General features: G+C 43.2%; 1 protein-coding gene across 4 annotated transcripts in view; it reads right to left on the bottom strand.

The window, feature by feature from the left end:
* TRIM55 (tripartite motif containing 55) overlaps positions 1-12,824 on the bottom strand; it is a 38,345-nt gene extending 25,521 nt beyond the window's left edge. For all 4 annotated transcript variants that reach the window (XM_008492198.2, XM_030444298.1, XM_030444295.1 and 1 more), the window contains exons 1-4: positions 12,512-12,824; positions 11,924-12,096; positions 5,596-5,761; positions 3,799-3,894 (exon numbers count right to left, since the gene is read on the bottom strand). In XM_008492198.2, the coding sequence (XP_008490420.1) occupies positions 3,799-3,894; positions 5,596-5,761; positions 11,924-12,096; positions 12,512-12,700 (624 nt within the window). In that variant the 5' untranslated portion in view covers positions 12,701-12,824. The remainder of the gene's footprint in view (positions 1-3,798; positions 3,895-5,595; positions 5,762-11,923; positions 12,097-12,511) is intronic.
* Between the last annotated feature and the right edge of the window lie 273 nt (positions 12,825-13,097).

The following is a 13,097-nucleotide window of genomic DNA, read 5'->3' as shown; positions in this document are numbered from 1 at the left end:
CTCTCTGAACTGTGCAAAGGATTTTGAATGACCCCAGAGACTTTTATAATTTTCAAAGTTCAAGCTATAGAACAAAAGTTTTAAAACTGTTCTCAAACTCTGAGTTTCAAGCCAGTGAAACAGGTTATTGTATGACTTGTCATTCTGCTAAAAAATTATGAAAGATATTTATGATATCTGTAGTGATACATCAAAGTCTTCAGAAAAAGTAAAAGCCCCATGACACTAGCATCTGAGTTCATTTCCCCAAACAGAATGGTTTTTAAAGAAGTGATTATCTCAAATCACCTCTAGAGAATTTTCTTTTGCTACCACGGAACGTGAAACTATCCTGGCTGGGCTTGATTTTCACATATGACATCTTAGTCCCTATTTTGATAATAGGTGCCCATTATATTCCATTTACTGTGCACTGAATGAGGAAGAGGTACCACAAAGAACATTATGTGTAACAAAAGCAGGAAGACAAGAAGGAGGAATCAGGCCTTCAAGCACTCCTTCAAGCACTGATTTTCACATCATTTTTGGAGATGTGAAATTTTTTTTTTTTTGAAATATGATACTTCTATTGTCCTTACAACCAGACAATGCAGCGTATTTCACTGAGTGAGGAGGATGGGTTTTATGACTGCTCCATCAAGTGCTCTCTAACAAGAACACACTGCACTTGCAGAGGAGGATTTAAGGGTAGGAAATTGAAGACATGATCTACAATGCCTGAGGTCTACCAAAGAGCATAGCCTCATTGTGGTTATATCTGGTTGTGGATGGTGGTGATTACTTAAATCCCTTTCCTAGGAACTAAGGCCGAATCAATTCCTCATCTTTGTCCCTTGAAGCAAAATACTGAGATCCTGGCCCCACAGGATTATTAACAGTCCCACGGTACTTTTGGAAGTGATAAGAGTATTTGTAGCACTTTGCCAGAGAAAATCCCACTTTTTATTTGACTTTCAGCCAAAGCTCTTTCCTAAAAGTGGTGACAAAAAAAGTGCTCTGTGTCATTCAAGAGAAAGCCTTTGGAAGATGGACTTGTGTCCAAAAATCAGTCTCTACCTTTGGGGTTGGGAAGCCAGTACAGATCTTGTTTCACTGATTCAAGTATCCACCTCTACTTCCCAGTGAGGAAGACTAGGCTGAACAGCCACTCCTAGTTAAAAATTCCTCAGAGAGAATGTGGGGACAGGCTTGTCCTGTCCTGCTGGAGGTCCTTGCTTCTTCACAGAAATTCCCAATTAGTGAATTAAAGGGTGGGGATAAGGAAGCTCTCAAACCAAGTGAGTCACCATTCCTGGGTGTCATTTTATTGTTCCTCTCCTCTTTCACTCCTCTCTCCGCTTTCTTCCAGTGCTTCCTGCACTTCTGCTTGCTTCAGACTCCTCTTCAGTTTAGTCTACAGTGACCTCTTCTGAAATATCACTCAGATCACAACCTTAATTTCAAGACAGGTGTGTGCTATCTTTGCCATTTGACACAAGACATGCTTTAGCAGAAGAAGAGCAAGAGACAGACAGCAAGGGTACCCTGAGAGATCCCTCCCCACCTCTAATCTCTAATATATAGTATTTCCTGCCAGCAGATATTAGACTTGTGAACCTCAAGATAGAGAGTGCAAAACAGCTTCCTAACTCCAAATGCTGAAATATTTTTTAAATACTCTCTTTCTGTATAAAATGTTCTGAAGACCCCTACGAGGTCTCTGCCTGATGGAATTACCCTAATCAGATTCTGGATAATGACAAAGGTTAATGAAGTCATGACATTCCATTGTAAAAAGTTCTCAGCCTTGTTGTTTTTTGAAGCTACAGCAAAAAGAGGAGTCCTTGCCACTGAGCATGAGTGTCACTGTTTGTTCTGAAGGATCTGTGTTGACTGACCCATGCTATAAGCATTAGAAAGAAACACTGTAATTTTTCCTTCATGATTTAGCTCAATACTGTTTACAGGACTAAACACTACTTAACGATTTATTATTGTTTTCCAGTATTTAGCATGTCATACTTCTTTTTTTTAATTATTATATTCGGTACGTGTATGCGGTCTACCTTTCAATCTGCTAAAGTCTGTAAAATAATTAACAATATTTTTTGTTTGTTTTTCTGTTTTCTCCTATTGGATAGGAGCAATAGCTAAATATAGAACTGTAGGTTATTGCTTTCCAGCTAAAAGGAAAATGATCATCCATTTTTTTGCTAAAGCAGATACTCATTGTTCTCTGCAAAGTATTAAGCAGAGAGAAGTGGCAGTCCTGGATTTTAAGTGTTATTTCCATGTGCACATATTTCTCAGCTCCAGCTGTAGCTTTTCATCTTCAAGGACAGACTGATATCAATTCAGACAAAGCTCTGGTATGGCAGGAAATGTGATTTGGGCGAAATATAGCATGGAAGTGCCACAGTAAGTTCTAGGATCTATTTTCTGCAATCTTTGACTTTAAAAGTGAAAAGCCTGTTAAAACATCTGAAGGTAAAATGGCTGCACTTTCTGTGGGATTCAGGTTTAAAGGTTACACTTTAAACTGAGAGGATGACTCTCAGGAAGCCAGTTTCAGAAACTGTTGTATTTATTAAGGTATTTTTAGCACAGTGTTTTCTCCCTGCTTCAGATTAGATGTTTGAAGTTTTGTTTCTGGTTCATCTAGTTCATCTTAAATGGGTATACGCTTTTGCTTTTGTATCATTCAAATTTCTTCAGTTAACCTACTTGACAGGCTTGTTTCTGGCTGCAAAGTTCTGATAGCAGCCCATTTCATCCTTGTAACACAAAGGCTTCCTAACTATGAAGTTCTGACTGTTGCTAAAGTGCTCTCACATTTGCTTGTGTTAATGGTTCTGTCTTTTGAACAAAACTTGGACATCTTCTGTTCCTCCTTGCTCTGAGCAAATAGGAGTCTTGGGCAAGTGTGTACGTAGATTGTAGAATCAAATCTTCATATCAGTTAGAATCTATACATCTTGGATTACCTTCTTTTTCTCTGTGGTTTCTCTCTCCCAGCTCTGAACGGTCAATATGATTCTAATTGGGCTGAGAGGGATGAGATTCCTTCACCAGGTGCTTCATCAAACTTGAATCATAAAATCAATTCATATGAGCACCTCTTAGGCTATTGCTCTTTGATGCTCAAATTAATGACAGCTGATATTTGTATTTGCTTTCCTGGTGCAAACCTTTTGGAGAAAATTAATTCTTCTGCTATTGAATGACACAAAACTAGTTCCAGCTCTATCAGAGCAAGACCTTTACCAGAAAAACAATAGGAATCCTAAGTCTTCCTTCCCACGAGCAACAGAACAAGACTTCTTAAAGGACAGTGTGATTATATTTAAAAACTACTTCTGCACAGAAGACTAAACAACCAAATACAGAGCTCAATGACACACTTGGGAGTCATCCTGTGGCTACCCAGTGTCTGAAATTTGGGCTCTGTTCACAGGATCAGTCAAGCTTTAGACTAATAGTAGTCTCTTACAGCTCTAGAACCTGATTTTAGATGTTAAATGATCTGGGACCTGATGTTTTTTTTGTTGGATCTGCTTTTCACTTCAGCAATATCCTATCCCACTAAGAATGCTGAGCAGCAACACGTGCTGATCCTTGACCACAGGCAGGGTGCTGAGCAGGATGCATCCTTTGGCTGAATCAGAATAGCTGATACTGTATACAGTAATAGGTATTGATTTAGTCAAATGCTGTGGGAATACATTTGGGTGAAGTGAGGTCTGTTAAAGAATGATTAACAGCAGTTTAAAAGATTCTACATCACACTGAAATAATGGCATTTAAAGAGGTGGTACCTACCTCAACAGTCTTGCAGGTCTCCTCAAGCTGTGTGACTATCCCTTGCATTCTGTCATTGCTCCCCACCAGGACTGCAATGCCATCACTCAGCTCGGACTGGGAAGTAAGGGAAGAGCAAAGAGGAAGGTGTTAGACATTGTCCCACTTCAGGGTGCCACATAGAGCAGTGAGGAGAAAGAGATGAATAAGCCCTGTTAGAGTAGTAGCTCTTTTTTCCACCAGAACTGAGGCAAATCGAAGCTTTACCTGCCCACCAGTTACCAGCTACTACTTTAACATGTGTTTCCTCTCCCAAAACACTGAAATCACTGACATTATGAAACTTTTCACAAAGAAGAAAATGCAGTTGGAAAGACTGAAGCACTTTGTCCTAAGAGGCTTTTCTAGATGCTTTTGTCTGAAACACTGTTTCAACAGCCCTGAAATATTCCCTTTAGGTTTGTTGAGAGAAAAGACCTTGTCTCTTAAGGGGTTGGTCTTTTTTAGTGTCTGGGTCTAGCGACTCCACTGTGGTATTTCCCTGAGGACTGTAACACTTGGCCCTGGTGAAGAGAAGAGATGGTCCCTGGACCTGAAAGACTGTGGAGGTAGAGATCTCCTGGCATGGGGGAAGGGGACCTGGGGCTGTGGTGAGAGAAGGCGAAAAAGGAGGCTGAGCCACTGGCAGGAGGTGAGTGGAAGAAGGAAGTGGCCTCAGTGTGGAGTAGAGATGGCTCTGAGGTATCTGTAGAAGAGGAGAGACAGAGAAGCTAGTCCCTAAGGAATTCCCTAAGGAACATGGTGAGGGGGCTGGGAAGGGCAAGGTGCTCTTGGCACCCTGCTGTAGTGACAGAGGCAATTGTGCCTGTGGCCTTCACAGTTTTGTAAGGGATCCTCTGAAGCATGTAACCTACAACCTCCAGGTTATGCCTCCAGCCTTGGGTATGACAGCCCCTTTCCACAGACTCTCTGTGAGGGAAACCACTGGTTGTAAATCCCCATGCATAGGGAGTGATAGGGGCATGGATTCAGTCCAAGAAACTTCTCCCTCTTCTCCTTCCTTTTTTTTTTATTAGAAGGGATGTTTGCAACTACTTTCCTAAAGTGACTTCTCATTTGTAGTTTCCAGACATAAGCATTTGTATGACAAAGTTGGAAGCTGGGATTGCAAACTTGGCCTGTCTGATTGCTTGCCCCACCGGGGCTCTGGAAAAATGAGCTGTTTATCTCAGGAGGATAACCCAGTGAGTCAGGTTTTAAATTAATACTGTATTAAAAATAAACAAGTCTTTTACTGGTGACAGCAAGGGCAGAGGATGTTAGGTACATCCTGTGCTGCCAACTATTGAACATTCCTGCTTTCACTTGCAGGAGGAAGATTTTCACTTATCTTTTCTTAAAAATGCAATGTTTAAAGACAAAACTGTCTGATAGGTAACTACTTGATTTGTAATGATCTGTTTCATGTGTTGAAAGTCCCACTTGTTTTTCTGATCTAAAAGCACTGGAATGAAAGAGATTAGGAACCCGGAAAGAGATACCCTCAGCTTCAAATTGAATTGCTGTCTAAAATGTTTACTCACTATACTAACAAAAATTGAGATGCTGCAATATCTTTCTGTGTGATCTCTCACAAATGTACTTTCCTGTGTTTCTAAACCGTTCCCACCAATTAGTGTGAGTCTCACACACACACACAGGAATAGCAAAGGCACCTCCATACCCCTTTGGAAATCTGCATTAAGTCAGTGGGAATACTTTCCTGTTGATGTTTCTATCAGTTGCTGGGAGGACTATAAGATATAAAAAGACACTTACCTTCTGTTGCTGGTAAACATTTGTAAGAGGAGCAACTTGACAGTCTTTGTGGGCACCAAAGACTTTGCACAAGGAGCAGGTGGGCATTTCGCAGTTCAGACAATAAATATTAATTCTCTCATCTTCATGCTCTTCACACATTGGCTGGTCACACTTCCTTTCAGGTCTGCAAGAGAACACAAGTTTAAAACAAACTTAGGGCTCATGAGTTTCTGATGACAACAGTTAGGGTATCAGCATGAAATATGGTACATGTGGTATACATATGTGTATAGTTTAGCAGTATCCAAAGATGACCTGAATACACAGTGGTGCCTCAAAGCTGCTGCACAGTATGACAAAATACACAGCAATGCAGCTTAATGTCCTGATGCAACAGGCAGAGATATTATAGCAACATGACTTCATGTGGTGATTTCAGCTGAGAGTGTGGGTGAACCCTTGCTCATATCTAAAAAGGTAAATAACCTGAGACTTATATCAGACTGCTCTTATACTTTCGTTAGCATGTTATCTAACATCTGTTTGAAATACAAAACATGTAATTTATTTCAGGTTCATCATGCAAAATGTTGGGCCCTTGGCCTTAATGCAGCAAAGCTCTGATGCAGGGGACTAATTCAAAGCAAGAGTTGCAGGCATTGATGGAACTTTATGCCCTTAATTCTATATCTCTGCCAATGAGCTTTGTGAGGCCCAGGTCAGGACTGTCACTATCAAACAGGACCAAATCCTTACAGTCTTTACTCGAGGAGAGAAATGAAAATAAGGTCTCCCACAAATTAGTTTTATCAGGAACACATCTAGCTTGAACAGTGCTGAACTTTTTAACAGTAAGGAACTCGATTATACCTGTCCCCAAGGGCATGGCTTACACAAGAGGCTTTCCTCTCCCGTGCTGAGGCAGGACCTGTCACCAGACTACAGCTCAGTCTTCTCTTCAACACAATGATCTAGCCATGTACACACAAGCCAGCCCCTGCTATTTTAGGAAATAATTTAGCTGTGGCTTCCTTTAAATGAACCACTTTAGTAAGATTCCCAGTGTCAGGGAAAGCTCTGTTCCAGTCTGTGTGGGATGGCTGGTGCTCTTCTGACCCCACACTTCAGGCTTAGCACCCTGAGCACGTCTGTAGCAAGCATCTAAGTGGGTGAGGATATGGGACCAGAGGACAGTGTCAGTAGGTTGATGGAAGGAGTGTGCCTGGGGGCTCAGGCCACCACAGGTTGCCAATCCCACTGTGGCAGGAATATTTCCAAAATAAGCCATTATCCTCTTCTGCCACCATTTGGAAGGAGAATTATGACTTACCTGTGGTAAGTGGAGCAATGGCATCAAAGAAATATATCTTTTTGTCATTAGGTAGAAAATATTTTCCAAAACTATAGAATTTAATGGAATTACATGGAAATATTTGTTATTAAGTTATTATACAGAGCTCTGTAGCAAGGAGGGAACCAGTCATTCTTTGCAAGTTTAAAATGTATGGGGAAATATTTACTTTATAGTGTCTTACAGTAGACTTTTACCATACATTTTGGTAGAGTAGATTTGACATTTACTTTTTAAGTACACGTTTTGCCTTTTGAGGGGAATTGAACATGATCAGTTAGATGTATTTAAAAAAAAAGATCAAGAAACAAAGAGAATATCTAATGCTTTTTTTTTTTTTTTTTTATTTTTGAGAGGGCGTAGGGATTCATAAGGAAAATCTGTAATCTGCCATACATCACATGATAGCAGAATAAGACAAAATGTATACTTTTGAAGAAAGCCTGCACTATTTGGGTCAGATTTCCAGCACACATTTACACAAGGCACTGGAGGTGTCAAATCCAGCATCATTCCAGTGCTAGTCAAAAGAGGTGTGTCCCCACTACCAAAATACTTTACATTGTTTGCAGTGACTGCAAACAGTCCCTAATATATTTGTGTTACAGTGCATGAGTAGGAGGGCTCCTGTGTGAGGGCAATAGCAGACAATGAATTTCAGAGTGATTTGTTAAGCCTGAAATGGCTGCTCTTCCTGCAAATATATACAAAACCAGAAGCAGAAACCACTAGAAAGTTATTTGACACTGGAATGGTTCACTAGCATGAAAGACACACTGCACGGGGCAAAAAAACAGGCAACGGTGTCAAGTGAGTTCAGCCAGAAGTAGCCAACCTTCAAAAGTTCTGCAAAGAGCTAGAAGAAACCTGGCAGAACTCCCTGAACTGGTGGGGCTCTGAAAATGGTGACAGAAGACTGGAAGGAAAGAGATCCACAGCCTCTTTTCTAGGTTACGCAAAAGGAGAGATACTTAGCACAACATTCCCTGACTTCAGAGGGCATCCTCTACATGCATGTTGGTATAGCAAAGGCCAAAAAAAAAAAAAACAAAAACCAACTCTAAGTTTAAAATGTCAGCTGCTTCTGAAACAGGAGATTTAAAAGTAGCCAACTGAAAAATTACAGCATGGTTTTTCTAGAAGAAAAGATTAATCACAGATGTTCTTGTGACCAAAGAAGCAGCAGGTTGCTGAAACAGCTTAATAGCTTTGTGCTCTCATTCTCTGACTCTGCTCTTTGAGATGCTGAGCCTGTTTAAATGCTACAGGATTAATCTTTTCCATTTAAATTGGGTTTGGATCCTAATGCCTGGAGTGTAGGGTATGTTTTCTAGGTAGGAAGATTCTCAGCACTGCTAAGGCCACACCTGGAACACTGGGTCCAGTTCTGTGATCCCCAGTACAAAAGACACATGGATATACTGGAAAGAGTAGTCCCTAAAGGACTCTGAAAATGATCTGTGAGGAAAGACTGAGAGCTGGGACTTTCAGCCTGGAAAAGAGAAAGTTCAGGTGATTCTTAACAATGACCTTGATCTTATCAATACCTTCAGGTATCTAGCTACCTGAATGAAGGGTAGAAGGAGAACAGAACCAGGCTCTTTTCAGTGGTGCCCAGTGGCAGGACCAGGAGCAATGGGCACAAACTGAAACACAGGAGGTTCTCTCTGAGTGTCAGGAAACACTTGTCTACTCTGAGTGTGATGGAGCACTTGCACAGGTTGCCCAGGGAGGTTGTGGGGTCACCTTTCTTGGAAATCCTCAAAAGCCATCTGGACTCTGTCTCCTTGGGGCGCTGGAGAAGATCCAGGTATTCTCTCTCCTCATCACTTTTGCTGTGCAAGGGGCTCTTTCTGTATAGCTCCCCTGCTTGGTGATCTGTGGGCAGGCAGCCCATCTCCCCGGCATAATCTGTCTGAGATCCCCAGGCATCTCTGCAGCCCATCCTGGAGAGCCACATCCTCCCTTGGGAGCTGTGGCTGAAGCCTCTGAGGTGTCAGGGATAGCTAGTCCTAGGTCTGCTCTCTGCCCTGTCCTGAAGCACATCCCCACACCTCAGCCCACCACATGGTCCCTGCTGTGCATGCTGCTGCACTCACTGGTCCATCTGTGCCCTGCAGGGACAGCCTGTGCCTAGGGCTCTCCCTGGTAGATGCAAGGCAGAAAGAGTGCTCAATCCTCCTTGATCAGGATTCAGCTGGTAACAAAGCCCAAAGCACCTTTTTGATCAGGAATAGCAGGCTGGGCTTGTTAAAGGCTGCCACAGCTTGTGAGAAGTCACAGACTCCTGTTGCTGTCCTTTCCTGGTGGCAGCAGGCACCCTAATGTTCTTAAGATACTTCAGGTAATCAGTGGCCTACAGACTTTCAAAGATTAGCTTAATACTTTAACCAACTCTTATTTCCCCTGGGGTCAGTCTTTTGCTGTCCTTTAAAGCTTTGTAGGAGTCATGTTCTGCTTGAACATTTCTTTCCATGTGTTGCTAATAGATACTAAATTGGGCAACAGGCTATGCTGCCATCAGCAGGAATTAGATGAGTAATGGGATAAAAGACCATATGATGTGATTTTTATTAATAGGAGGGTCTGTATACGAGGGCTGTGGCAGACCCTCCCAACCATATAGCCCAGCTGCTTCCCCAGCTTTTATTTAAAAAAACCCAACCCAAATCCTTAATTCCAATAGAAACTAAAAATTAAATATATATTTTTGAAATAAATTATTTTTGCCTAAGCAGGAGACAAAAGCTTACTCCCCAGCTGAATTCCTCTTGTTCTCCTCAGTTCATATGAAATGCAGCTGGGAAAGGGCATCATTTTGGCACACTCACTTATGGTGAGTTACACCCACAGGAGGACCAGTGGATGGAGAAGAGGCTCCTGTCTTTGGAAATCACTGGTACTGCCAGTTTCAGACAAGAAACAAGGAGGAAAAGGTCACATCTCACCTTTCCTCTTATGTACTTCTGCCAGACCCCAGCCCTTAGTTTGGAAGAGGCTGGTACAAAAGGAAGAAGACTAAATTTCCCCACACTTTTTGGTTTTGGGGGGAACAGCATGGGGTAGAGCCATGGCAGGTCCTGCTCACACTCCTATGGGATCCTAGAAACATCAGGCAGAGGGAGAAAGGCAGCTGAAGCCTGCAAAGTGCCAAATAGTTTAGATAATGCTGCTATGCATTGCCTCTGCATGTAACCCTGACTATAACTTTCATTCTATGGAAGTACACATGAAGGTTAAATAAACGCTTTAACAGACTAAATAGATCGTCCTCTTGGACAAACATCTAAGCAAATACATGTTCATAATTTTATCTTTTTCTATTCTCTCCTTTTACATCATGTATTTTACTTTTGTGGAACCTTTTAAAATCTACTAAATCTCTTATATGTCCATTTAACTGATTTGTTTCAATTGCCCATCAACTACGTGGGTCAAAGAGCTGTGTTTCTTTATTTTTTTAAGTTAAATAGAACTGCAACCTGAGAAAAAAAAACAAAACCCAAAAACAAAACAAAACAAAACCCCAACCAAACAAAAAAACCTACAAAACAAAAAAACAAAAAACAAAACCCAAGACAAGACATTAGGCAACATATGTCCATCTTACTTGGTCAAATGCAAAGTCCACCACTGCTGTTTTGCTGATTCATTTCCTGCAAGATTTTCCTGACTAAAATAATACCTGGGTATCAATGTCACATACAGGAGTAGCTGACCTCTCCTTGGCACTGAGCACAAAAGGGCAGAGAAAGAAAAATTTTAAGGTGACTTCATGCTCTCCAACCTATGCCCAGCTACAACAGTCCTCAAAGGAATATAAATGGCCAAGAATAGCCAAAGGCACAGTTGTGCTCCAAAATGCCCTCTCTGCTGGTGACTTTCCTTCTTAGGTAGAAGTGCCCTAAGCCATCTAAGGTGCTGGGCTCCAAAAGTTGTGTCCTCCTGCTCCAGCAATGTTGCCTGATTGTCCCTGTGAAACCCAGCTCCCTGTTGGGGTGGGATGGGAAGACTCTCAGGGAGCAAAGCCAAGACTCTACCTTCCTTTAGGTGTACCAGCCCCCTTGTCATACATAACTGACACTATGGATGCTCGATGGTGACAACTGGTGGCTTCTCTGGGTGACAGCTAGTAGCTTGGCAGCCAGGGACCAGGCTTAGCTTTCCCCCTAGTAAGTTCCACATGGTGGTACTATGCATCCCACCCATCACAGGGCAAGAGAGATGAGAACAAAACGCTTTCCAATTGCCAGCCCAGGCAACTAACATTTAGGACTGCTCTTACTTTTTAGGATTAACCCACTCCTCTCCCTTGAGGTCCTGATTCTTGTGCACAGCCACACATTACTCATCCATATTATTTTTGGCTATTCCCTCTCTTTTATGGAGTCCTAAATAAGATTTGTTTTAATGAGTTCAAATCCCCAGCTGACAGGAATGGAGATTTTTTTTATTGAGTTTTGATATAACATTATGATGCAGGGTATCCTCTGTTTGAAATTCAGTTTTCTTCTTGTTTGCATTGTCTGTCCCTCAGGATTTCCTAACAAGATTTGAATTTTTTTTCCTCTTCTTCAGCACAAGAACATGCGGGTTAAAGACAAATAAAAATCTTGTGACTTGTTTTAGAAATAACTGATGTGAAACTAGCTACTTTTCCCTTATTTGTGTGAGAAGCCATGCCAACTTCAAGAGCCTTGCTTCCATGGGTAAGTGCTGCTCGTGTGAATAAGTGTGGCACAATTCTCTGCTATAAGTGGAAGCAGGGAAATTCAGCATCTATTTTGGATAGGGTTTTCTGTGCTCAGGGAGAGCTGACTTCTTTCCACAGCAAACAGACAGGCATGCCTGGCAGTACAATCCCTTTCCTCATTTTCCAAGGAGAAAACCAACCCAATCAACCTCACGTACGACAAACAGAAAGACCAGAGGCCACCGGTCTCCTAAGCCACGTTTGCTCTCACGGCCAACCTTCCCCACGCATTCATTCATTACCTTGTGGACTCCTGCTTGTAGATGTCGATGATGTTCTCCACCAGGAGGTTCCTCTGCAGCCCGTAGACACCGTGCCTGTCGAGGACCACCTCATGCCTGCAGGAGGGACAGCGGAAGCGGCCTCCCGATGCCACGGTGGTGCCGCCCCTGGTTGGCAGGTAGGGGTTGGAGGCCTGCTCTTGCCAAGCAGCACAAGGAGAGGTGAGTGAGGCCCAGGCAAAACCACAAAGACCTCTTTCAAAAGCACCAGTGTAAAAAAAACCATGCTTGTAGCAAACCATTTGCCAACGTGCCCAAGCATCCAAAAAGCTGCTCCTGGGGAAGCAGGCAGTGGCTGCAGGGTGAGGGGCCGGCTCCTCAGCTCACACCCGTGGCCATGTCCCCATAGCTCACAGGTGACACAGCTCAGCCCAGGCCCCCAGGGATACTCAGCCTCCATTTTAAATCCTCCCCTCCCATCCCCCCAATCCCTCTCGGTCGGCTGCCAACTGCTGAAAGAAATTCTCTGAAAGATGTAAATATCCCCTTTTCCATTCATTTCAGCCAGCGCCGCTCGGGAAGCAGAGCTTTCTGTGGGATGAAACCTACCTGGAAAATGTCGCTGGCACATTTCCGACAGAGGTTGTGCTGGCAGGGCAGGATGACCACGGGCTTTGTGAACATCTCCAGGCAGATGGGGCAAATCAGCTGCTTCTCCAGGTTGTCCATGGTTTGCTGCTCTTTGGAGAAGGACTTGTAGCTCAGGGAGGTGCTCATCCCTAGCTTTTCCAGGGGCATACGCCCAGGATCACAGCCTGGTGGAGGAGTTCCCGGGTGAATTTCCCTTGAAATAAGTCCAAGGCTGTGCTGTGCTCAGAGGCTCTCTGGGTTGCTCTAGCTGGAGGACATTGTTTAAAGAAGGGGCTGAAAGGAGCCAGAGCTGTTTTTAGCAACGCAGCGTCACAAAATGCCGTCCTGCCGTGCCCATATAAGCGCCTGAGAGGAGGACAGGCTGGGACAGGTGATGGCTGATAGGGGGACCCGGGGGGAGGGCGGCCGGCCCGGTCCTGGCTCTCCTCACTCACACATGGAGGCCTTCACCCCTTGGGGAGGAAGAGGATGAGCGATAAGCAAATGTAATCCGCTCTCTGCCTTCAAATTGGCAGAGTGGGCAGGGCTGTCCCAGTCTGCCTGG

The sequence above is a fragment of the Calypte anna genome, chromosome 2, assembly GCF_003957555.1.
Source record: "Calypte anna isolate BGI_N300 chromosome 2, bCalAnn1_v1.p, whole genome shotgun sequence".
Taxonomy (NCBI): domain Eukaryota; kingdom Metazoa; phylum Chordata; class Aves; order Apodiformes; family Trochilidae; genus Calypte; species Calypte anna.
This window is presented reverse-complemented; position numbering and strand designations above follow the sequence as displayed.